Source organism: Hyposmocoma kahamanoa, unplaced genomic scaffold (genome assembly GCF_003589595.1).
Source record: "Hyposmocoma kahamanoa isolate Upper Pololo Valley unplaced genomic scaffold, ASM358959v1 102, whole genome shotgun sequence".
NCBI classification, from domain to species: Eukaryota; Metazoa; Arthropoda; class Insecta; order Lepidoptera; family Cosmopterigidae; genus Hyposmocoma; species Hyposmocoma kahamanoa.
In genome coordinates this window covers 14,444,312-14,471,467 of record NW_020653337.1, presented here as the reverse complement: position 1 = coordinate 14,471,467, position 27,156 = coordinate 14,444,312, and the positions used below count along the sequence as shown (strand labels likewise).

Genomic DNA, 27,156 nt, shown 5'->3' with positions numbered 1-27,156 from the left:
TATATTCAACAGTCACATTCTGTTGTAGTAGGAATATACAAAGAAGTAATCAGCAAAATTTATAATGCGTGCACAAGGAAGAACTAAATGGAAGCAGTAGAGCTCCTTGTGAAAGAATTAGTGCAGCACAGTATAGCCACCTTAACTATTTTTGCCGCCAAGCAGTAATGTGAGCATTACTACGTTCCGGTTTTGAGGGTAAGGTGGTGGTAAAATTACAGGCAGAGACTCACGGTGACGGGCGCAGTAGCAGCGCCACTCAGACATTTGCGATCTAAAACCTGTGTGGTACTGCAGCTGCTATTGGACACCTGTGTCGTTTATCCCCAGGCGCATGACTTGTTCCTCCTGTAACTTGATTTTATCGTAAAAAACTGGTCCTGGACAAAACTACACTCTCAACTAATTTCACTATACTCCCATTAAAACACAAGTAACCTCAAAAACGTAAAAATGACACAATACCTTCTAAAGTTCCCTAATAATAAAAAACTGTAGATTTCTATAATCGCAATAATGTATTAGATAAAAATGCGATACGACAACGATAACCATAAGAGTTTAATGGCACAGAATATACCTATGTGGAAATGTACGCAATGAGTGGGAGTGGCAGATCTGTGACAAGGCGGAGACCTCTTACTGTCGAACTTACAATGATTGTGCTTTAGCATTGTTCATAATTTCAAGTATTTGTGATTGTTAATCGAAAACGGTAGAGTGGTACATTACCATGACGAGGTATAATTTAATATTTTAGGGTTGTCAGAAACACAGAGATAATTAACATCTCGGGAACAGATGGACGACTTTGAGGTTCTTCTGTCATTGACATAAATTCGATTTTGAGCATCAAATCATGTACGATTAAATCAATAATGGGTATCCGCAGTGGCAGGTATATAAAAATCTTCAAATACACAATACGAAGATGAAATTAAAGATTAATGTAGGTAAGTGTAATCGTTTTTGTTACGGATTACACAAATCCTTATTTTTGCGGGAGCTAATTTGGCGCGGATGATAACGCTACCGTACGGTGCATAATCCGATTCGTAACAGCTACGGGCGTCCCTTGACAATGGAACAAGCTGAATGTTTATTTGCACAAGATATTTAGCCACTTCCCCGCCGGATTAGTGGCGACTGGCGACCGGCAATTCAACTGAGGGGAGCATCCGAACAGATAAAGTGAAGCTAATAGATGGGGCGGTCCTGTCTCCCTAAAGCTAGACATACAATAATTATGACTTAGGAGGGAATACAAGAAATGCTAACTAGAACTCAGTAGCAACGAAGTTGAATCGTTGTTTTTTTTGTGATTCACAAACATACCTACATTGTTAATCCTAGTTTTAAGCACATCTTTAAAATGTGTACCTATTTATATCGAATACCTACGACGATAAAGATATAACACTGTTGTTACGTATCTTTAAAGACATACATGGAGACTCATATGTTGCTTGCAGCAAAGTAGAGATTTGAGAAGCAATATCCCTTTAGTTGTTTACCGGAAATGAAACAGCCTAAAACAGAATGTAAATCATCTCGTGGTATTGTGGCCGCACAACACGACCATAAATAAAACGGATTGTTTGGCTTTTGAATGTAGCCTAAACAGCATTAGGTTGAATAGTCAAATCGTCACTTTGTCGTAGAAAGGAGCACTGCTGGAGACGAGGACGTCGTCTGCCAGCCCTGCGGGGGATGCGTCCACTCCTCATTTGACCATTTTAGTTTAGCTTAATATTTTCTTTCAATAAGTATTCTTCAGTTCTGTTATGTTTTTGTGTTGCATCTTTAGGCTTTTTTGTCATTTGCTAATATTGATTAAGCATTTATAACAAATTATCTTTGTTTTACGAAATGAAAATAAAGATGTTGTATTTTGTAAGGTACTTTGTATAATCGACAGAATTTTTAAAAGCACAGTTTCATTTGAATATTACTTGTATTTTCGCGTTGACATCTGCAATCGTCAGACTGTATTTCAGCTAGCAGCTGTACGCTACACAAAATCCAGTTTATTTTTCTATTATTTAATTTGTCGTTACATTGTTGTGCCCTTTTGCGCGGCGCGGGTAATGTTTCCGTATTTACGATTTACATGCGGAATCCGGACAGAAGTCAAGTTTGACAGTGTCAACATGTCAGCGTGACAATGGCCGTCACATGTCACGAGCTGTCAATCGCGGAGCATGAGAAGCGGGCGCGGGCGCGGGCCCTCGGGACAACCGTTCGTGGGATCAACGGTGACATTTCAAAAGAAACGTTTAAATATACAAATTCCTCTCCTTGTTTAGTTGGTGAAGGATCGTTCCCTTGGCACTCATATTTTTGAGAATCAGCGTTTGGCAGATTGCTTGATTAATTGTGAATGTTACGGTTGCCGCAGCTACTAGTCAATGTGTGAAAAGTATTTCAAATATCCTGCTAATTGATTATAGTGTGTATTGAAGTAACTGACAACCAACTGGTAACTAAAATAAAAACAACATCACTCCATTACTATAATGTTTGTTAAATATTACTTGAATATGTATAATCCTCCGTTTCATTGATTAATTTACGATCTGTGTACACAGTTATGACATATAGGCAGTTATTCTCGGTCCATTTGTTAAATTCTTTGTGTTGATCACACCCAGTCGGTTAGGGACAATGGCTGAGCGCAAACGAACGGTGTTGGTATAAATCGGGACGAGTCCGCAAACAAAACGGGACGTTTCACCGATGTTGCACAATGAGAGATTAATGGCTCTCTTTTTGTTATCTCTCGATGGTCTTTGCTCGTTTTGTGGCCTCGTTTCACGGTTTATTTAGCTGTTTAAATATCAATAAGCGTTAAATTAAGGCATTTAGTAAGTGTTTAAAAACAAAGAATATTCTAACACTACTTAATTGTAGAGTTGCTGATGAAACTGTACAAAAAAGTAGTTTTGGAATTTTTATGAACGCATCGGAATGATATGAATACGTGTGAAACTGTATAAAATCATACAAAGGCCAAGTATTAGTCGGACATTAAAAATATTAACTATGTCCCGTAACGTCAAGTAGAGCCTTATAGAGACTCGTAAAAGTGAAGTGTGTTGCGATGTAGGAATCCACATAAAAGAGTATGTTGTTGCAGGCACGGCGGCGACCCAGTGCGGGTTGACTCCACCGCTGTTTGAGAGATGCCTTTTTGGCTATTAAACGCGCGTTTTTTGTGTCGCAACGTTAAGTGTCGCCTTATCATCTTGTCGAGTTGTCGACGCCTTCAGCCGGCCGCAATCAAAACACCATTCATGGCAGCCATTAAAAATGATATAAAGTTTAATTTACAACGTTGTGTCTCCGGCTTAATGGTTATCGGGAATGTAATGTCCACATTTGGTATCAATGTGAAAATTGTTTTCTTTGTCTTAGGATGATAATTTTTATATTGCTCAACTAGAACAATGTCAACGAGGACTTGGCTTATACATTAACGTTCCAGTAAGTACCTATTAAGAGAAATTTCTTAGTAACTTTGACTTTGAACCGAATTCAATTACAAAAGTAATCGTAACGATGTAAATAGAATTATATGTACGAATATATTACGGTCAATTATAATAGTCCTTTAGATATTTATTATTACTATTTATATATATATTGCTGACAGTCGTGCAAAGTACATTAGATTATTGTTTTTGATGTAACGTGATAATAGGTCTCATATGTGCGTATACAACAGTACAAAGTTGTTAATCAATATATATCGTGTCGACGCGTCGAGTGTAGTGTGTCATTACTTAAGTAAGTAATTTTCAACAAAACTTATCAATGAATAGTAACTATTACTCGTGTTCTAAGGATATCCCAGAGTCTGATGGTCCAATTAAATTACATTTCGCTTTGTATTTGTACTTGTTTCACTGTGCACTATTATCCGAGGTCGGTGCGGCCAGCGACCGGTACGACCGACTTCCCCGCGGGACGTGTATTGTTTACGAGTATACAGCACTTCCACTACAATGATTTACGAACGGCCTGCACCCATAAAACGGGGACAACGCACTAAAAGATACAAAAGGTGCTAAAGAAAAAGTAATATATTTCAAGTTGGAGCGAACAGATATAAAAGTTCGGTGAAATATATCAGTTTTAGTGCAGGGCGCGAGTGTTTGTTTATAGGGCCGATTACGCACGCCTCTTCACGGGCAAGGTTAGGGCTCAATAGAGCATTCGTCATGACATTTCTCACGTTAAGTCGTATCCATCTGCTTACCTTTCCTGTCTTTGAGTGGCTTTGCTCAATTTACAGGGATCAAACTCTATTAGGACATACCGTTGATAATACATATAATATATCATAATATTGTATAGGTACATTATTTTTACGTTTAAATTAATCATGTAAAATTTTGATTGTGCTAGTTTAATAAAAGTACGTTTCGTGTTTTGTTATGTAATTTCTCATCTGTATATGTAATACAGAAAAGAATTTTTTTATATTTTTTTCTTGTGATCTACGTGATTAATTTAGAAATATGAAAACCCAAATAAAATAGAATAATATAAGTGATTATCAATACTCCCGAGACTCCGCAACCTAACACCTCGTCATCAAAGCCATACGATGCGGAACCAGCGATTGTTTTTTCAGGAGACCTTTCACCGGCTGCGTGGCCTCGGGTGTCGACGACTACTGACGTGTGCACAAAAAATTCAGTTAAACGCATTCATATACAATCATATGTACGGGTTTACGCAGACCGCGACGGCCACCCACGTGGTACCCGTATTTCTTCCTGAACGAGCTAACTTCATTATTGTGGCGTGAGATACAATAGTTAAGAGCACGATTTATAAGTCCAACACGTTGACTTCTGTTTATAGCTAGCGGCGGGTCGCGGGCGCAGCGGGGGCGGGGATTACGTGCGTCTGCGCACCGATTTATGGCCGTACTTCGATAAAACCCTTAAACACTCTCAACCGGGAATTATCCAGCGGTAAGTGCTGCTCAGTTGTTAGGTATTGTATGGAGTCATCTGCGAAGCGAGACTTGCTCAAGTCTTGTTCTTTTTATGATTTTCTTCCAAGTCGTTTTATTTCCCAGCTTGTTTTAGTTTTATTGAAAAAAAAAAATCTTGGTATCATTAAGAATTTTTCTCTTCTAACAACTCAATGTCTGCAAAAATAATGCGCTGTAGTAGGTAGTATTCCATTGTCATTGAAATATGAAAGTAGTACCAATTGGTTAAAGTGTTTCAGAAAATTGTTTAAATTTGGGTCCTGGTGTACATTACAGTCACGGGTACCAAGTATAGGGTGCGCTATTTCTGTAACAGGAGCAACGAGCAAGGCGCAGGGAGCGAAAGGAAAGTAAGCTGAACCTAATCCGGAGCGCGGGTGGCCGCAACCCGACACCGCGCGCGCGGCTTACATTTGTCATTTATAATGCGCACGATTTGTTGCCCCATGCTCCTCTGCATGCACTTCCAAGCCTCCTACTGCTGCCCGGCAAATGTAAAGAGTTTGCTGAATTGTATACATTTTGTATGGATAGACCCACTGTTCTTATCATGTCATTACTGTATATTTTTTATGGTACCAAGAGACGGAACGAACTAGGCGTGCGCCTGGTGTGAAGTGAGACGCCTGTTGGTAGCAGTTGCAGTGCCACTCAGAGCTTTAAATCGCACAGATCTGAGGAACATTGCCGCTGCGCCTGTCACCCGGAGACATAAGGTGACAAGTGTCATGTGCCTGTAATTTCACTCTTATCCTTCAAAACTGGAACGCAGTAATTCTCACATTACGGCTTGGCAGCAAAATAGGTAAGGTATATAGGCATATTTTTGTTGAGAGCGCTTTATTACGCATTTTGAATTATTATTATGGAAATTAAACAATTGTTTTAGGATCTAAACAGCGTATATTTGCATAGCTGACCATTTGTGATTATGGTACCTGTAAAGTTCGCCCGAAACGTTGGGTTAGAAAAAGAAAGTAACAATAGTTTCACTTTTAATGTATAACAATAATCTAATTAGACACTGGAAACTAAACAGGCCACCAATCACTTAAAGTTTTTATCATTTTCATTGCGTAAAGAAAAAGCAAAGATTATAAATTAATGTTAACAAGATATTCGAATTATTATTTATTTAAGGTTAGTAGGTACATTTAAAAAATGTTTCATTATTAGTGTAAAGTATTTTGAAAATGTCCATATTTTTCCGGATTTTTCTAGTAGAATGTATCATCATTCATTCACGGATTAGTTAAACGGTATTATCCTCCTCAATGCAATACTCAATGGTAACATGTACCTACTAGTTTATGTTGTCTTATAAAAAGTATCACTAAATTTATATTTCTACTGTCGCTCTTCTAATTACAAAACGAGATAGGTAGAAACTTAAGTAGGTACTATGGATATATGAAATCACAGAAAATTGTTTCAAAGCAAAACAATGTGAAACCTATCGTTGAAAATTGATTTGGAAGGGAGTGCTCGTTGGTTGAACAGTTCATTTCATGGTTGATGTGTGACCGATGTGTTGCTGATTGGCTGAGCTCACTTTTTGGCGAAAAGTCGTAACTTTCTAATGTTGCACAATATGGTGACGTCTTGTGTGGCCCTGTCGCCATGTGTGTTCCACTCCGAACAAATATTTGGTTGCCATTTCAAAGGCTCATTGACGTTTTGACATTCGATTTTTGAATTGAAAAAATGGCGCCGAGAGCCCCATATTGCGCTACGCGGCTTCGGTACAACGCTCGCACAATACGTTGCCTTTTATTCCTTTCATTCTGAAACTGTTTCCTAATCTTTTTATGGCCATGTCAATAGTGTTGATATTGAGAATGAATTATGTGTTCCGGTGTGGGCACCATAAAATATTGTGACTGGTTTGTGGGATTTAAGCTTTAAAACCCTATTCTGTATGTAGGTATAAACGAAATAAGAAAATACGTCACCTGGTTCATACTATAAGCAAATCTTATTTAGTATTGACTCGAGAAAATTGTTTTAAAAGATAAAGATTACTTTTGTTGGTGTTCTCAGACTACCGAATAGGACTGTTAAAGGCACAGCCATAAAGACGGAATGCAGATGCCGTTGAAGCAAATTGAAAAACATCTGAGTGGCTCATAATGTCTCTTAATGCTTCACTGGAGAGTTATAGCTCTTTAAGTGCGTAGTATTTTTCATATTTTCGCAAATAATGACGTTCATTCGACCGAGCGCTGGTTATATAGAGCTATGAAAGCTTTTGAGAGAAATAAGTGTAGGTACTTAGAAGACAAGGGGGCGTTTAAAATAGAACTTTCTACATATGTCATTGGGTTCGGCTCTTATTCTTTGATTTCTTTAGATAGCAGCAATATAATAATAATAACGCACACACTCAATATAGTTCTGCATTAGGGAAACCCTGTATCGCGGGTGCCATGGACACAAATAAACAACTACAAATTACATTCAAACTCACGAGAGAAATAAATGTAGGCCATACAAACATTTCTCCCGGCCCGGGAATCGAACCTGGGACCTCTGCGGCAGTCCGGCATGGTAACCATTCGGCCACAGAGGCAGTTTAATAATAATAATAACGCACACACTCAACATAGCCCCGCACTAGAGAAACCCTGTGTCGCGGGTGCCATGGACACACGCATAGACAACCACAAATTATACCCAAACTCACGAGAGAAATAAATGTAGGCCATACACATATTTCTCCCGGTCTGGGAATCGAACCCAGGACCTCTGCATGGCAGTACGGCATGGTAACCGTTCGGCCACGGAGGCAGCTTATATGTAACCTACCTACTACAAAAGAAGTAACTACTTTTCAACTATTGTCTCAGAAGCGAGTCTAGCTGTAAGAGTTTAGTAATCATAATTTGTTGCTTTACTGTCGCATTAGGTTAAACCTGTCATGATAGTTTAAGCGTTTTTAAAAATAAATAAATAATAAATAAAAGTACAACAACGTATATTGTTTGTGACATTACTTAGGCACATATTTATTGTTTCCGTACGTCTACCTTTTGACATCTTTGAATTGCATGGACTTAAGTAGTGGGATCTTACTATCAACTCTTATTACGTTTCAGTTAAGATATAAAATGAATCGTTGTGAGACAGCGCTACATGAGGTGTAAATCACCATCCCTCTTTTTACAAATTTTTTAGTAACTTGTAATAAGTGTTCACGGTAAGGCCTCAGTTATAAATATCGGAAAATAAAATTCGTAGAAACCCTTGTTCGTGTAATAAAGCCTCATGTACGCATACGTCAAAAGTTTTATAACTCGACATTTAAGCATGAAAATATTATTGGCTAATTTCGTACGTGGAATCTGTAAACCTCTTTCCTGAAAAAATCTCATTTTACAGATAAGTCTTTATTACACCAGTGGTTCGAATTAAATACGCGCCCTTGTAAAATTGTAATAATTAAATAGAATTAAATAATCTACAAACGTACAATGCATAGCACAAAGACAAAATATTATGTCCTCTCCAAGCTCGCGTGATGTATGCTTTAAAAATTGACGTCTCACGAGTTACATATCTCCAGAAGCGCGAGCACGACAATCTCGGACACTAATGCTATAAGTAGTGCTATAGCCGGTAGATAAGAGAAAGTTTGCTTTTGCGAATTTAGTCTACATGGTATAATGTTCAACCTCGCGGTCTATTCTAGGTAATTTTTATTAAAGTCCTTAAATTCGTGTGTACGACCCGGAACAAATAGACCAGAACCAACTCAGAAAAGTTCATCGTGGAACATAATCAAAGAACACTCAAACTCAGAAATTTTTTGACAGGGTCTGACACGCAAGCCTTTTAAGTAAGCTTCCATGTTATGGGCTTCACTGATATTTGCAATTGGATCTCGGATTTCTTGAGTGAACGTTCCATTCGAGAGGTCTTAGAAGGCTACTTTTCCGAACATTGGGCGATAGGTGTTCCTCAAGGTTCCGTACTGTCTGCAACACTCTTTCTGCTGCATATCAATGATATGTTAATTCCAAGTACGTATTCGTATGGTGATGACAGCACTGCTGTAGATAGCTACTTGACCAATGCAAGGGTCAGTGGAGAGAAAATTCCATCTTGTCGAGAGTCTATGGTTAGTCCTTAGGATTTGACACACAAGGCAGTCTCCGATTGGGGCGATGTTAATCTTGTCAAATTTAATGCTACCAAAACGCAGGCGTGTCTATTCTCCACAAAACGGAATCCTTTTCACCTGACTCCGACTTTTCGTGATATATCCATACCGATAGCCGACCATCTCCAGCTGCTTGGAATGGACCTGTCGTCCAATTTGAACTTCGGCAGATACATTGAATACATGGCCAAAAATGCTCAGGAAGCTTGGCATTCTTTCCAGGGTGAGGTGTTATTTCAGACCAGGACAGTAGCTTTGGTTGTACCAAAAACAAGTCCGGTCGTGTTATGGAATACTGTTGCCACCTTTGGGATGGCTCTGCTACATACCAACTGGCTACCTTGGGTTCAATTGATAAGCGTGCCAAGAGGCTTATAGGTGACTCGGAATTAGTAGAGGCGAAGCTGCAAAGCCTTGAACACCGCCGTAAAGTTGCCTCCTTATCGGTATTTTACAGGATGTATCACGGAGAGTGTGCGATGGAATTACACGATTTAATTCCGCCTTCCCCTTTCCATCATCGGGGGACTAGGCGTAGGCTTGGATTCCACCCCTATGTTGTGGATATTCAAAAGATTCGCACGACGCATTACGCAGTTCCACATTTATATGGCGAACGCCTATGGAGTGTAATTCCGTGCCTGCAGACTTGTTCCCTGAACGTTATAACTTGGACCTTTTCAAGGCGAGAGTGAATAGACATTATTTAGGTGTGCATGCTACATCGTCGATCTCATCGTCACTTTCCATCAGGTGAGATGGAGGTCAAATGCACACTTACATTTGAATAAAAAGAAAAATATATACCTCTCTGTAGGCATATCCTCATGTCTGAGGATCGTGGTCAACTTCGAGCCTACTTTTGAGGCAGGTGATCTGCCTTCATTTGTTTACGTCCACTGCGTCCCCTATGACTTTTATTGACTGAAATTTGGAGGAAAATTTCACTTGGTCAGTCCATCTTGTTGGTGCACCTTCCGTTTCTTCCGTATTTTCAATAAGTTTCTCCAAACTTTCATCCCCTCAGCTCATCATGTGGCCGAAATATGAAACTGTACGTTGGTGGTACGTACTCTTTCGTGTAATGGGATATAGTCGGACAACGGCACATCAGACTACACATTTTTGTTCGAAAATCGCCTCCATTGCCACGGAACAAGATATGTCAACGTGTAGCTTGATGTGTTGGCGTGTGTACATTGCATATTGTTTTACGTTTCTCATTTTTTTCACAGTACTGTACACTGACGTTTGCGAATTTTTACATTTCAATATTTTTTCTAGTAAACAGGAAATAAATAGCATGGTTTTATGCTCACTAAATAAATATACCTATATACACATTTTTCCTATAGGTTTAACATAATGGACATAACCTTTTTTAGTTCAATTAGGTTACTTTTTGGTTTGTAAGACTTTTTAGTTACTTAGAATAGAATAGAATAGAATAGAAAATCATTTATTCGACGAAGGCAAATACATAAAAAGTAAACAGTTAAAAAAACATGAAACAAAAAAATAAAAATATAAAAAAGAAACAGAGTAAAAATCAGGATTGACAAAAAACAATAAACTTAAGTATTTCCTTATGTAATTTTTTATTTAATTTGTAAAATTAGTTTGGGTTGAAATTCTTGTCGCCGAACCCAATGAGTTAAAAAAAAGGTGACCTTTGACCTCAATTATATCAAGTCACAAATCGAAATTCAAAACTTTAGTTTCGTCACGATTGTATTTTACAAGCTAGTTTCAAATTTCATACATAACGATTGAGGAACGTTCCGTAATTCCGTTTATAAATGGTGTATTTTGAGTCAATGCCAAGATTCGATTACAAAATTTCCTAAGTGTTTTTTTTTCCTCTAGCACACTCATATTATTATATTTTACATCTAGGATTGAATGATAAGTGCACTCAGTTGACGGCGAAGCAGATAATACATCTCAGTTTATGTGCAATGTATGAAAGTTTACGTTGAATACGCGCTTTCTCATTTCACTAAAAGATATAAATTATTAACGCATTATGTATGTCAGCCCATTGTGTCAAATGACGTGTAACAAACAAGTATAGGGGAGTAATGGTATGAACATGGGTATATACATATACACACGTTAGGTACTTTGCTTATTTTATTTATGAATAGAATCTAGAGCTCCTAAAATATTATTGAAATATGTTTGACTTCGGGGTTTGTGTTGACGATTGTATTGAAATTTTTAAGCAACGCGATATCAAAATTACATGTTTTTATAAATGTATTCACTGAAATGAAACACTTCTCCGGATTTAAATTGCGTATATTTGTTTTTTCAAATAAACCAACGTTTCGGGCCCTTTACAGGTCCCATGGTCACGGTTGACATGGTTCTATGTGTAAGAATCGCGAAAACAAAAGAACTCGATATATTCACTGAAACCATAAAGTATTTGGATCAGTATTAAACGTCATAAGCTTAAATTCATCAAAAACTACTATGTAATTTTGAAGCTATTATTATATTCCTATTCCATAACTCCTTGTTGAAAATTTAAATTTAAATTTGTAAGACCGGGGAAACCTTGTTCTTTGGTGATAACAATGCTGTTGTATTGTAGCCCTTCAAGAATATAAATGCAAGGTGGCTCGAATTGTGTGTCTTAATGGGTAAAATATTAAAAAATTCTAAGTATCCATTTTAAAAGTAAGATGGTTCGGTTGTAATTTATTTATACCTACTAGGTACTCATACGTCAAAAGTGCTTTTATCACATGAAGATAATTAAAGCAATACGAAGTACATGAAACAAATTATGTGTAAGTGAAATTTTTTCTAACTCTCCTATTTAAGCATAATATGAAAGGTATCGACTAATTCATGTGAACCACACTGATCACATATTCTACAGGTACAGGCACGCTATGATGTCCGTTTTGACATATTACCATCAATAGTGAGGTCAAATCTCAATTCATTATCGAAAAAAATATAATCAAATGGGAGTCACATCTCTAAGTTTTTAGATTTATAACTAATATTGCAAGGGTAGCTCATTAAAAAGTTTTAATAAAACGAAAACAAAAATATTTACTTAATAAATCGGCAATTCGAATCGTCGCGAGTTTGCCGGAGGTAGAAGTTGTGCTGGACAGCGATCCTTTACGCGACGATTTTATATTACGCGATCATTTTTTTAAATTTTGAATTTCGAAATACAAATGCCGAGTTGCGTCACTATTAATAACAATGTAGGTACTTAATCAAGTCAATAAGCTCCTTCAACATAGTTATGAATTAATACGAAACTTAATGAGAGGACAAACGTCGAAACGGCCATCATAGCGTGCCGGTACTTTAGAACATTTATTTGGAATCAAAAGACGGTTGAATTTATTATCTTTTCAAACAAAACGTTCATATAGTGATTCTTATCCTGATCCGCATAAGGACTAGATCGCAAAACGACCACCTCTGCAGAAAGACTATATAACTTCTAATGACTTGGTAGCAAAACGACAAAATATCGAAAATGTGGTAAAATGACAAGTTAGCAAAATAACATGGTTTTTTTTGAAAGTACAGTTTCGTTAAACATTTAGTATCACCGTAAAAAAATTAAACAAAATTTTCATAATATTACAACCTTTTTAGTCTCATTTTCTAGTGTAGTATTATAACTATAGAAAAGTAGATGAAACAAATATAGAAAACTCTTTTCAAATATAGGTGAATTTATTTTAATTATAGGTAATATGAAAGAGAAAATAAATATTTCCTATTTCAAGACAAGAAATGATCTTGTTTCTAATTTTGTTTGAAATTAAATTGTATTAATAAATATTTGGTAAACCAAAATTCCTTAAAAAGTTAACGTTGTAAAACACAATGACAGCATTATGTTAGTCTTCTCCGGAAAAATATCATTTATTATAATATAATTAATACACGACGACAGATTTAATACACCTGAAGTTAATTCTGAAATGTAATTATTTTTTGTTGTGATTTGCAATAATTTTCCGATACTCGACGCGCATTGTGACGGCTGTAACTCGTGCATTATCTATCTCCCTCTTACACATTCAACTGCATCGCTACGCGCTACGCCTTTTCACTCTAATCTAGAGATCTGTTTTTATGGGCGGCGCAATAAAGTATTGCGCACGAGTTTGTCGTAACACCATCGGGATGTAGCTGAATTATTTTATGTTTTAATTAATATGCTCACATACAGCCTAGTTAAAATATATTTGGAAAATTCTTTTTTGTATTGCCATGAATTTTAGTGGCTATTTTTATTTTTCATTTAGTGGTAGTAGTCTTGGACTGTGCTAATTCAATACAGAGTGAAATAGTCATCATATTATTTTTATTAATACGGTATCAACGATATGAAAGGCAGAATGTAGGGGAGACAGGGTGTGCCGGGGGAAGGAGGGGGGTTGACAGCGGGTAGCGCAGCGAGTGGTCGGCCGGGGAGGCGGCCCCGCCTGCGCGCCCCGCCCCGCGCCCCGCGCGTCGCTGGTCTCGCCCGCGCGCTCAGTTCGCGCTCAGCCGCCGTACATGCATTTGTTCGTGTGCATTATCGCATCGTTGTTTTTCTTTTAACACGCGTTCATGGTTAGTTTTGAGATTTAACACGAGAAACTCAGTGGTCTTATTTTGGATTGTGTTTTTTTAATTTATATTGATTTTAAAAATTGCATTTACGCAATGTTTTTACGGTGATTTTGCGTTCTCGAATACATTTACAACTAAATATTTTGTTTATAGTAGCATAAACTTTTATAAAACTAATAGAGACAATGTCGAAACGAATAAAATATGGTCGCGTTCGGTGAGATGAACCGAGATCCGGGGAGATCGAGCTGAAGTGTTTGATGGATGTGGCAAGCGCGGAGTGCTGGAGGGCTGTGGCCGTGGCTGGAGGCGAGAGGATGGTGGCCGAGGAAGGCAAAACAAGGGCCACGGACTTCTCTATCGCGGCGATCATGGCACGCAGCGCCGGTGCCGCCGAGCCTCGCAGTCCCGTCGCGCGCTCCCCGCCACACACTGGTAATTTAGGCCTAATAACCTTAATTGCAGTTTTTTCGCTACTATACTCTTGAAATATTTAATTATTTTATGAATTCACTTTTTTATACTGTTTCTAACTGTGACCATTGGTCCACGTGAGTAATAACTAATAACAGACAGAAGGGACATAACCTTTCCTAGGTGTATTCCTATTTTATGACTTAATAATTAAAAATATTTTGAAAAGTGCAGTAAATTAAACGATAATGTTGTTTTTCTTTGTATATCAACATTAAATAATAGGCATAATGTCTGACTTGTAATTTCCTTTTAATTATTTAAAATAAAAGAATTTCTGGAAAGATTCCATATTTTAAAATATTAATACTAGTAATGGATTGAAATTCGGCAACATATTATAATAATTTTAATTGTTTTATTACAAAATACGGTTTTTCAATTTATGGAAGGAATAAGAATAATGTAGAGTCAGAGCACACAAATGAAAACGACTTTGAAACTATTTTAAAAAACATTCAAACTTCTTTTATAACATTAAATGTGATTGAAATTTAAATATGTAACCGTATATTATTGAAAAAACAAAAGCATATATATACTATTAAGTACAAAAACCATACCTACACAAGATTTAAAAACGTTGAAAACATGGGATTTAAATTGATCACCTGCTTACCGACGGCATTTTAACGTGTTACATTTATCTTGGTTTTTTACCATAGGAACATAATATAAATTAAAAAAAAAGAAGACATGCCTGCGACTTAACATGATATACACTGTATAATATGCTAAATAATTTCATAAAAAATTAAACAAGGATACCTTACACTGTAATCAAACGTACAGATTTTTGTTTAAATAAATATAGGCAAAAGAATTTATTTAACAACTTATCATTCGTATGCAGTAGGTACTAAGTATAATTACATCATAAACCACCAGATCATCACCAAAAGAAATCATCTATTGGCACATATAATACTGCCACCTTACATATTTACATATTTCCTGTATTTCAGTTGTGAAGGGTAAGGAAGCTGGTGAAATTACAGGCACATGGGACTTGTCAACTTATGTCTCAGAGTGACAGGCGCAATGATAAAGTCTTTCAGATCTTTGTAATTTAAAGCTATTAATATTCTAACTGATGTGCACAGCTTTATTCTTGGGAGAGGGTTTAAGACATACTCAATGATCTTATTGGACAAACCTTACCAAGTCTTCGGATACTTTTATTAATTTTCTGACGTGCAGGTCTCATCTAGTATTACCTACTCCATCGTTAAGGCAAATTCATAATCAACAAATAAAAAAAAAAGTTGTTAGGTTGTTGTGTGTATTAAATATTATATAGTCAAATTAATTGAACGCCGTGAACGAAATATAATAATACAGGAAACATTACACACATCCCTCCTCTTCCCAAGACCTATCAGAAAAATATGTAATATGCGGTTATGTGATAGAATGAAGAATACTGTGATCCGTAAATGATGTGGTTTGAAAGAGAATGTAGTGACAAAAATAGAAAAGGGTATGCTGACGTGGTATGGGCACATAGAGCGGATGAATGAATGTAGATTAACGAGAGAAATATATAGAGCTAACGTGGAAGGCGTCGTTGGAAAAGAGGACGGCCACGACGAACATTCTCAGATCAAATTGAGAATGTTTTTAAAAAGGCTGGGGTGCGTAGTGAGATGAATCAGAGGGCCTGTATGAAAAGAATGATGAATGTAAGTCTTAGGATCGTGCTGAGTGGCGATCCATAGTCTCTGACTACCCCAATGGGAGTCTAAGAGCATGAGTCCATGCATGAAACTAAACATTTAAATTAGGCGTATATTAAAACAAGAATGCATTTGAATGTATTTGAAATTAGTAGCAGTAGTGAACATTACTGCGTTCTAGTTTGGGCGGGTAAGGGTGCTAGTAAAATTACAGGCTCATGGGACTTATCAACTTATGCCTCACAGTGACGGGCGCAGTGGGAGTGTCCCTCAGAGCTCTGTATTTTAAAGCTCTGAGTGGCACTGCAACTATTATGGACAGGCGTGTCGCTTGCCACCAGGCACACGACTTCTTCGTCTCGTCACTCGGTGTCATATAACAAAAAGGAATTATTAAGTAATAAGTCTGTTCCAATTGATCTCTATTCCAATAGGAAAAAATCTAAAATAATTACAATAGCATCATAGTAGTATTGAACCGTCAGAGTATTTAGCAAAATATTAATAATATTTTTTTTACAAAACTGTGGGATTACTTGCTTAGGTCGGAAGTGTTATTTTTTTATGATACCGAGTGACGGGCAAGTTGCAGTGCCACTCGGGGCTTTATATCGTAAAGGTTTGAGGGGTACTGCCACCGCGCCAGTCACCCTGAGACTTAAGTTGACAAGTCCCATGTGCCTGTAATTTTACCAGCACCCTTACCCTTCAAAACCGGAACACAGTAATGCTCTCGGTAGTGCTTGGCGGCAGAAATAGGTAAGGTGGCAGTGTTTCCTTGGACGAACCTTTCACTAGCAAAAGAGCTCCAAAATTTTGTATGTTTTAATGAGCATTGGGCGTTTAGCGCTTTTCCCATTGTAGTTTTTTTTTAGTTTTCTGGGTCTAAGGGGGTTGTGAGTATATGGAAATTGTTCATATTTATTACGTAGGAGAAGACATCTATGGTTGACTTTCGCAAACTTTATAGGATATAAATAATTTGGTGTCTACCTAAGGAATTCCTTATACGAATTTGCCTGTGTGACTACTTACCAGAACACACAAAACGTACTTCTTACTAAAGAATAAGGGTATGGTCACATGACAAGCGTTTGACGCGCGTTCTACGCGCGTTGGGTTTTTGTGTAACGTAGGTACATATGGCTCGCGCTATTCCGGCGTTGAGCGCGCTTTGCCACAGTTTCAGAGCTTTAGTGCTTGAAAGCCATTAATAATTAATAATAAAATGCCTGCTTACCCAACATATTCTTATTTTATCGTCGTCATTGCCTTCATGGAATATTAAGACAAGTTCTTTCAAAGCCGTCTTCTTCTTTAAACTTTTATTCGAATAATCCCCACTTCTTATATTACTTATTGTAGGACATTTCTCGCCTTCGTCTAAGAGTAAATCCGAAATGAAGTCTTCTGTACCCATTTCTACTAAAATATTATATATGTATACAGTATGGCAAACCTATGATCTCAAAGCGCTTTTGTCAACACTCGCTGACAAAAACCCTGCGTTAGCGCAGCATCGAACGCGCGTTTACTTAAATTACCTACATAAATATTAAGACAACGTCCATTAACGCCTCGCGATAGTTGTAAACGATTGTATAATTATGTGGTTGATTCAAACATTTTAAGAATTAAAAGCACGTAAAATAATAACATGCATAAAAACGAACTTATGTTAACACTGAAACGATTAAAAAGAAGTTTTCGTTCTTCTTTAGAATTAAAAAACTTGCATAAAAGGGTTCACAAAAAACATGAGTTTGAATTTCACATACTAATTGGGAGTGGAGCACGGGCGCAGCGCAGGCGCAGGCGTCGTGTTGCGGGTCTGTTCGTTATTTCGGATTAATTGCGTGGAACCGAGCGCACTCGACCTGGTGGCGGGCGGTTATGGGACTTGATGCCAGGCCCGGGGATAGAAGTTTTAGGTCCGTTACTCCGATTTCCATATGCTCCTTAGAATACTAATCGAGCAACACTGGAGCAGATTCCAATTGGTGCTGCGGAAGTAATTTTGAAAAAGCGAAATTGAGCAAACATTGGAAAAGGAAGCTTCCACCTTTGTGACAATATTAATATGATTGACAATTTTAAATAGATGTATTGAGTAATGGTTTTCTATCAGTAAAGTCGAAGCTTTCCTGATCCCAAAACAGTTTTGTTTACAAACAGAGACTGTAGCTAGCACCGTCCCTTATTTTTTGGAAAAATCCTTTGTTTATAATGAAAATATGATTTAGCCTTCAAACGCCATTGGTGGATAAGAACAGTTGCGGGTGGTCGCCACTGATCGCTGATGCCTGCATGCAAAAAGAACCATGGTATACCGTATTACGAGTGGAATCCGCATTATGCTTTGTATTCCCATGTTTCATAGCAATACTGTTCGTAATGATTGACTAAAACATGATATTATTTAGAATTGTACCTAATAGTAGCTGTTGCAACAGAGACATATAGATATAACGCTATAAAGGGCACTTATAAGTTCAAGGTCTACAAAATATAATAACTTTTACTTCCTCACTGTTGCCGGACCTGTACGCAGCTTATTATGAACAAACAAATGTTCCTGCAAACCTCTAATGCGACATGGGTTTTACAACGTCTTTGTTAGACTTAAGGTTCAAAAGAAATAAGAATAAATCAAACCTTGGTACTTTAGATTGGTATAATGAGTCGTAAAACTTGAACTTCGCATTTTTAGAACTAAAATCACTATAAAATGTGAGTTGCAAATGTTTTGTGTTTATGTTAAAAGGCACTACATGACTACATCCAAACTATTCTAAATTATAAATGCGAAAGTAACTCTGTCTGTTACGTTTTCACACCTAAACCGCTGAACCAATACTGATGAAATTTGGTATAATTGGGCTAGATGTCCTCCAGTCCCTCCAGCTTAGGTTATTGGGAACTGGAAAGACGTTGTTTTTCGGCGTCGGGAAGTGAGCGTACCTAACAGCTTCGCCACCAATGAGGAGATTTGGTAGTGGACTCGAGTCGACGGCTTAGCGGTGGCAACCGCTAGTTGTGCAATGCGCAACGGGAAGTGAGCGTGCCTACAGCTCCGATACCTATCTGGAAAATAGGGAGGGTACTGTACGTGCACCCGGGGCGACTCACCCGAGGCACTAGCCTCTCGAAGAACTGGATGAAGGCAAGTGACAGAGGTCTGTGACAACCCTTTCCATTGGCTGATCTGGGGTCAGAATCTGAGCTTATAGGTACCCGTACGCGCACAGGTTATATTGCCCTTCTGTATACCGTAGCGGTCTATAGGGAGGGTCACTATAATCAAAACCAATGTAGCCATAGCCATATCTTGGGCTGGCCATATATACTAGAGAGTTAATCGAAATCAAACGATGGTTGAAGTAATTTTTTTTCAAAGTACACGTGCTGGATATAGCAAAACATTTGCGTGTATTTCAGTAGCCAGTACGAATATTACTATCATAATTCAATATTTTTTTAGAGTAAAGGTGGTTTTCCACCGGCGAGACCAGACGAGATGAGGATTGAAATTTGTATGACAAAATTTCAATTCTCTCCTAGCAGATCTGGAAACGGTGGAAATGGTCTGAATTGATGATGGGCGAGACGAGAATTTAAATATTTGTTGATGTAATATTGAAACGAATTGCTACCTACATAGAGTATTATAAGTCTGCAACGGAAACATGATTGCGCGCGCGAGCTTGTGCGATCTCGCGAGTGCCCGCTCGGTCTCGCGCGAGCTCGCGATGGCTATTAATCGCGAGATTGGGGATGTACGACTTCAGATTTAAAAAGAGGTGGTTTCATTTGATTCTTCTTCCGTTAACATAATTTAATATTAATAATTTGCGGGACATGTTACTTGAACCGCGTATTTATCGCTAGATGAACAGAACAGCATTGAATCTTCACTATCCACAATCACAGCGCGTGACAATTCTCGTCTTACCTCGTCTCGTCTGGCCTTGCCGGTGGGAAACCACCTATATCCTATATAATAGCCGAGACAGCCTATTGGTTTGACCAACTGCTTCTCGAGCAGAGATCATGGATTCGAATCAGGGCTCGGACCTCTGAGTTTCTCGGAATTTATGTACTAAATTTAAATTGAAATTTACCATGAGCTTTTCGGTGAACAAAAAACACCGTGGTGCAACCTGCACGTCGACGATGGCCTCGCCTGAGAAGAGGCCTGTGCCCAGCTGTGGAACGTATAAATGGGTTGATTGGATGGGATGATCATGAGTACATTGAGTATATAGATTACTGACCATTGACTAATTACGAGACTGTAATATCAACATTTGTTATATGAACAAAAATAGGTTAGCATTTCAATCAAGGACATAGTTGTCGATAATTCATCTCCATTACGAAAGTTTGACCTGCGCAGTCGCAGCTATCGGTGCATAGATCCATCAAACTCTAAACGGCGGACGTAGGTAATTTATTATAGCCGCATTGAACTATTATGTTCATTCAATACTTGTTTAGATGACATTCTTCGTGATGTAACCACTGTTGTATTTAAATTACAGGAGTTACAACTACATGAGTTGGAATTCATGTGTGGTCTGCAGTACTCATCGCGTATGATGCAATTTTATTTCTAATATGACGCTAAGTAACTATCATTGATAATACAAACTAATATTATAAATGCCAAAGTTGAACCCTACAGTATTTATTTGTATATATGATTTGGAAATAGGGTAGGTACCTCAGAATTGGTCCCATTTAAATTTGAAGAAAATATTCCAACTCTAAGATGAGTCCGGTTTCGCGCAGTTTCCAGTAACCGATTTCAATAAAAATTTGGCAAATAGACGTAATTTTACGAACCTTTGAGGTCGGTGTTTTTTTATAAAAACCTTATAATTATGGTATATACCTGGTTAGATTGGACCTTTTTAGGAGAAGGACATAGGCTACATTTTGTCACAAAAATATTAAAAGGGGTGAAAAAAAAGAAATAGGGGATGAAAGTTTGTATGGAGAACCAATCATATGTATAGGGTACACGAACTATTTATTCTACGCACACTAAGTCCCAGCTAGTAATTATATATACTTAAGTTTTCACTCATTAAAACTCTATAATAATTATAATAATTCATGTTTAGGCTGATGTTTAGGCTTTGCCAAAACCTTAATAAATAAAAAAAAAATTCAGTCATTTGTTTTAGAAGGCAAAGTTTCCACCGTACAGCCTCTTCATATACTAGTATTTTAATGGAAAAGACGCTAAGTGCCTGTTGTTATATAGTTTATTTCTTATGTCATGAAGGGTTTTTCAATAAGTCTTTTGTTGACCGCGAAGTATCTTCGAGTTGTTATATATTTTCAGTAGTTGATCAATGAGGGTAAGGCGTAGTAAATTTTTTTACGATGGAATTTTCTTATAATTTTTTCTGAGGCAGTCATTTTAAGAATGTGAATAGGCTGTACGGCCGCGCCTCGAATAAAAGTCATCGCTTCTAAGAACGTAGAAGTTCAGATATGTGTACTATTTTAGTTTTTAATGCATTTTAAGAACACAAACAATACAATACTTACCTATATTTAATTAATTTCCTTTAAAATATGAATGAATAAAATACGAGATGTAAAAAGACCGTTAAATCCTGGCTTAAGAATGACTTACGACGATACCGAAGGCTTGCTAGAATTTATCTCATATTTATATTATAAAAAGTAATTGTTTCATTGGTAAATAAATATCGCTATTTAATTCTTTCAATTCAATTGCATTTACCATAATGTTGGACTAGGATGGCTTAAAGCCTAAGGTAACAGCGCATTATGGACCCTGTAGGGCATTGTAAATTATATTTAGAGAGACGAAGATTTACAGTATTTAGTACATTTTGGGCCCAGTTGGACATGACAATATTTTCATTCACATTTTACATTTTATAATATTAGATAAGCTTGTTAAGAAAGTTTAAGCACTAGAGAATGCGCAAACATGATGCCTAAAACACATATTTAGTTTTTACATCGCAACTAGGTATTTATTAGAGTTCGAATATTTAATTGCATAGCCTTATGACGATTGTATAATAATATAATAATAATGCACACACTTATAGCCCCACAATAGGGAAATTGTCTCGCAGGTGTCATGGACACACATAGACAAGCACACAAATTACGCCCAAATTCACGAGAGAAATAAATGTGGCCATACAGTTATTTCTTCCGGCGCGGGAATCGAACCCGGGGCCTTTGCCTAGCAGACCAGCATGGCAATCGTTCGACTACAGAGACAGTTACATAAAAATTGAGGCTCCAATTTTTATAATTTATCTCAATATTATCATGGGTTCCTATATTTGTAATTATATCTTTATTTTGATTGAATATCGTGTTTTTTTTTTACCATGGAAGAAAAAACAATGGACGTGCTTTAAGCCTCGATTACTATCAGAACTGATGTCGTGAAAACTCACACATTTCTAATTTGAAACACTACAAAATTTTAATATTGATTGGTCGTAGTTTCAAATTTAAAAAGAAGTGTATCAAATTCTGGATTGTTAATATAATTTCAACTTTACCCTATCGACATGTCGTTGAAATTCAATACCTATTATTACAAATTACCACGTTTTGATATTATATTGACATTTCAATCAATGTGCTGCTGCCTAGCGGTTTATTGCTGAACGACGACGAATTGGAGTTATTAATTTAGTTCTCCAAACAAGAAGCGACCATATTGCAGGTATAAGCTCTACTTTCGTTTTTTGTAACAAAAAAATTATTTCGATAAACAGAAAATTGAAAATTTATCAAAATAAGACTCCGATGATATGAAATACCACCACAGGTAATATTTTTGTTTTGACCTATAGTTGGTACGCGTCTGACGCTAACTAATCACTTCTACTGTATTTAATGGTTTTTACCATATAGGTATCGTGATATGTATATATTTCGTACAAAAAAAAACTCCAGCATTTTGTTTATGTTATTGATACAAAGATCGAATTAATACAGAAAAATTCGAACCAGCGTCTGTTGCCTCTACGTGGCTATGTTGTATTGTGTTTTTTTTTATGTATGATCGAAATTTGTAACAATAATAATTTCTTTTTTTTTTATATTAAGCGATGGGACGAACAAGCCGTGCCCCGGTGGTGATATGCGACACGTCTACGTCCATAAGGGTAGACATGTCGCATATTATTATGTCGCATGTCACTATTATCAGTTACAGTGCCCCTCAGAGTTTTAAGATCTGAGAAAGCACTGCCACTGCACCCGTCACCCAGAGACGTAAAGTTGACAAGTCCCATGTGCCTATAATTTCACCAGCACCCTTACTCTTCGAAACCGGAACGCAGTAATGCTCATATTACTATTACAGGTCATTACCATTTCTACTGGTAAGGTGACAATCTTCCCTGGACAAACGCTTTCGCAACTTTTACTTGTATTTAGATTGTTTAGAGCTATAATGTAATAAATTTATTTTTGTCCCAACTACCTCGGAAAGGCGTTCTTCTTTCTCATTAGAAATCTGCGCACATAAACGCTTATGTTGACATTAAATTGACAACGATGACTAATTTTGTTTAGTATATATAAATTGAGTTGTTGTAAGTTCAACTGTTTTTCTTTCATCTACCATTTTCCTCGCTATAAAGAAGTGAAAAGTTTTGTGTTTCGCTCGACAGCAAAGTTGTTTTGCGTCTCGTGTCTTGAAACTATCGCTATGCGCAGGATTTAATTTTTAATAGTCTCGTTTCGCTCATGGTAAAATCTTGGCAACCTTCGCTTGCTCAGGTTTCAATACAAGCACTCGCGTCAAACAACAAGTTTGCAGCCTTGTATAACAAATAACTATTATCTTATATAAATTTCTATTAATCACTTTTAATACTAGGTTCAGCGTCGAGACAAAGTTCACCCGCGTCGCTCAGCTCGCCGGCGTCGAGTTGTCGCTCGCCTGTACCTGACGAGGACGTGGAAGTCGACGTCGAACAGTGTTCCGATGGGGAAAGGGACACTTCAGACCACGCTGTCCCCTCACCTGCTCCTTCCTCTGGTAAATCATTTCAGTTTATTTACTAGCAGTGACAACAATGTACCGAGGGAAACTTGATATATTCGGCCATGTCTGATAGTGGTATCCAGGGCCAAGAACTTTGGATTTTTCTTCTGCTTATCGTATCGCTGGCATATATTAACAATGTTTGCCATCACCGTGAAATTTGCCCATCAGCGTAAATTACTCGCTGATAGTTAAGGATAACATAGATACTCGTAAGATAAATTTATTTTATTATAATCATTTATCCGAATTGAGGGAGTTACATAACGTAAAATTCGATTAACGTAAAGAATAATGTGGACATTGCCACAAATACTTGTCAGAACTGATTATATTTGAATATGTCTATTATTGATATATTTGAGTACGTGGACCACAAATTATCGTTTCTTATTGCGTATTTGCTCAACAGGAAAAAATAAATTTATTTAAATTATTGTCAATTATTGTCTCAAAAATAATATTATAGTTGTGTTTCTATAGGTGCGACTTACTTAGCGAAACATTTTACAATACTGCTTTACGTATATTCGTTGAAGAAAGAAGTAACTGCTTTCTCTTTCACACTGCATAGAAAACAGTAAAGGCTATCTAGAGATAGCCTTTACTTCACACGGTACAAGATAAGACAAACAATAGAAACTATTGCCGTTATCAAATATTGGAGGTTTCTATTGTTTGACAACTTGTTTTTTAACATAACAGCAGCTGCTAAGACGTAAATCTTCCCAAGGTCTAGAGTAGTCTTGAATTTTTTGAAAGATACTACATACTCACCAAACACCCGGACACCGTGTATCTTATTTATTTCAACAATCTTCGACGTATTACTCCTTTTGAGAGAACACTTACTTTAGTACAAACATTGTAATTATTATAATGAATAAATACATTTATATGAAACTGAATGTTATGGCTAGGTATATTAAATTTATTAATCGTCTAAATTTAATATGCATTGATATCGTAATGTGAATCCCGGGTTACGTCATGAAATGGGCATGTCCATACTAAGAAAACGGTCAAATTTTAGGTAAATCAACTCCTTCAATTACGATCACTGACTATAACTTAATATAATACAATACAAGTAATCAAATGAAGCTATGATAATATTAAAATAAACAATAAAAAAGGAAACAATCTTCATAGTCAAGCTATATTAATCGTAGAACCTAATAGTGTGGTTGTGATGCCTAAACTAATAGTCGCCCAGGGTTACAAGAAAGGAATGGAACTTTGGACTGAAAAAAGCTGTTATAGAATTCTTCTTTTGTCTGCCATTACAATATGCATCGACCCATTTGGCTGACTATAAATAGAGATTCGTTTCAGTCTATATAATAAGCATAGTAATTTGATAAAAGTACTAATTTGACTAAAAGTTTGTAAATAAGACACGTTCGTAGCGTACGCAAAGTATTCCTTCCTTTACACATTTCCATGACGCATGACGACCACAACCTATGCAATTACAAATTTGCTACTATCTTATCTTGTAGAGCGCTTACATTACCATTATCAAACTTATACAGAGCATGTATTTATCTCTACAACATAATTTCTTTTGATCATAGCAATATCTATTCACTGCGAGGCAAAAAAGTAAATTAAAGTCGTGATTATTGCAAGGTTATTAGCCGTATTAGCATAATAAACAAAGTTTCTCATACATTCAGTTCGGTTCTCACCGGTGTCGGCGCCGGCGCAGTGATTGAGTGCGTGTAGAAAACGATGATATGCCCCGTATGTCTGCAATAACGCGAATACATAAAACTTAATCCGGTTTAGCGGTTGGGCAGGCATTGTTTCGCCACTAATAAGTGCACTTTTGTCGGTGAACCTAATTCTCTTTCTTCTATGAATCCGATGAAGTTGAGAAGTGAAAGTGTCACTTCGTCAAACACTGTTTGTGTCTATATCGATAGAAAATGACACTTTTTTTCTTCAGTTGTTCGGGCACTGTATGGTACACGAACATTTGGAACTTGGGCTTTATCTTTCGATGACAAAAATTACCTAGTAAAATAGTAGTGTAACTATAATATACAAACGAAATAGCACTGTACTGGCTCAAGGTTACAGATTGAATTTTTTATGATATCAAATGATGGGACAAACAAATCCTGCATTTGGTGGTAAGCGGCACGCTTGCCTACAATAGTCGCAATGCCAGTCAGTGCTTTAAATCGCAAAGTAGTTCACTGCCACTGCACTCGTCGTACTCATTGTATTTCTCGACATAATGTTGGTAAGTCCTCCTGTTCAGTAATGTTCATATTACTACAAGAGTTTATACAACCTCAAATGGCTTTGGTTAATTCGGCATAACAGTGAAAGTGTTGCATCAATCACATTGGAACTAATACAATCACATTGGAACTAATACAATCACATTTGAACAATCACATTGGAACTAATACAATCACATTGGAACAATCACATTGGAACTAATATATAGTAAAATAGAGGACAAACACTGATTACTAGTACGGTGTGAAAACACGATTCCTAAAAATTATCACTATAGAAAAAAAACACAAACTTACCTCGAAATTTTACAAGAAAACCGCTGTATTCAATAGAGTACATATGCCATTGATTTTTTTCATATCAACACAACTAAATGGAACACGTATACTATACGATATATATTTTAAAATTTCTTTAAATTCGTTTGCAAGAAAATAAATTCTGAAATAAAGCCAGTATCCCTGTCGCTCGACCCAAGCAAAATGAGCCGTATTAGTACGGGAAAAATTTGAATTCGACCTGAGGTAGTATCGACTCTTAAGTTAAATAAATATCGTGGCAGTGCTTTCTTGGACAAACTCTTTCGCAGGGAGTTCTAGTGCGACGGTGATCTAATAACATAAATGTTAAAAGTAACTTACGCGCAGCTGGTATTATAAGGAGTACAGATATCCTAACTGATAAATACACGGACTTTATAAATAAAATAAATAATAAATAACGCACACACGCTATGTTGAATAGCCCCGCACTAGGGAAACCCTGTGTCGCGGGTGCCATGGACACACACATAGACAACCACAAATTACACCCAAACTCACGAGAGAAATAAATGTAGGCCATACAAATATTTCTCCCGGCCCGGGAATCGAACCCGGGGACCTCTGCGTCTGCGTATAATATTTGTTTAAGTATAAAATCGAAT

At 37.0% G+C, this 27,156-nt stretch overlaps 1 protein-coding gene across 2 annotated transcripts in view; it reads left to right on the top strand.

Annotated features, from left to right (window-relative positions):
- The first annotated feature begins 13,980 nt into the window (after positions 1–13,980).
- LOC113235029 (T-box protein H15-like) overlaps positions 13,981–27,156 on the top strand; it is an 89,250-nt gene continuing 76,074 nt past the window's right edge. Inside the window, exons 1-2 of one of the 2 annotated variants that reach the window (XM_026470557.1) lie at positions 13,983–14,201; positions 23,811–23,972. In XM_026470557.1, coding sequence (XP_026326342.1) covers positions 14,027–14,201; positions 23,811–23,972 — 337 coding nt within the window. In that variant the 5' untranslated portion in view covers positions 13,983–14,026. Of the gene's footprint in view, positions 14,202–23,810; positions 23,973–27,156 lie in introns of both variants that reach the window. The other variant, XM_026470565.1, reaches the window with a different exon arrangement.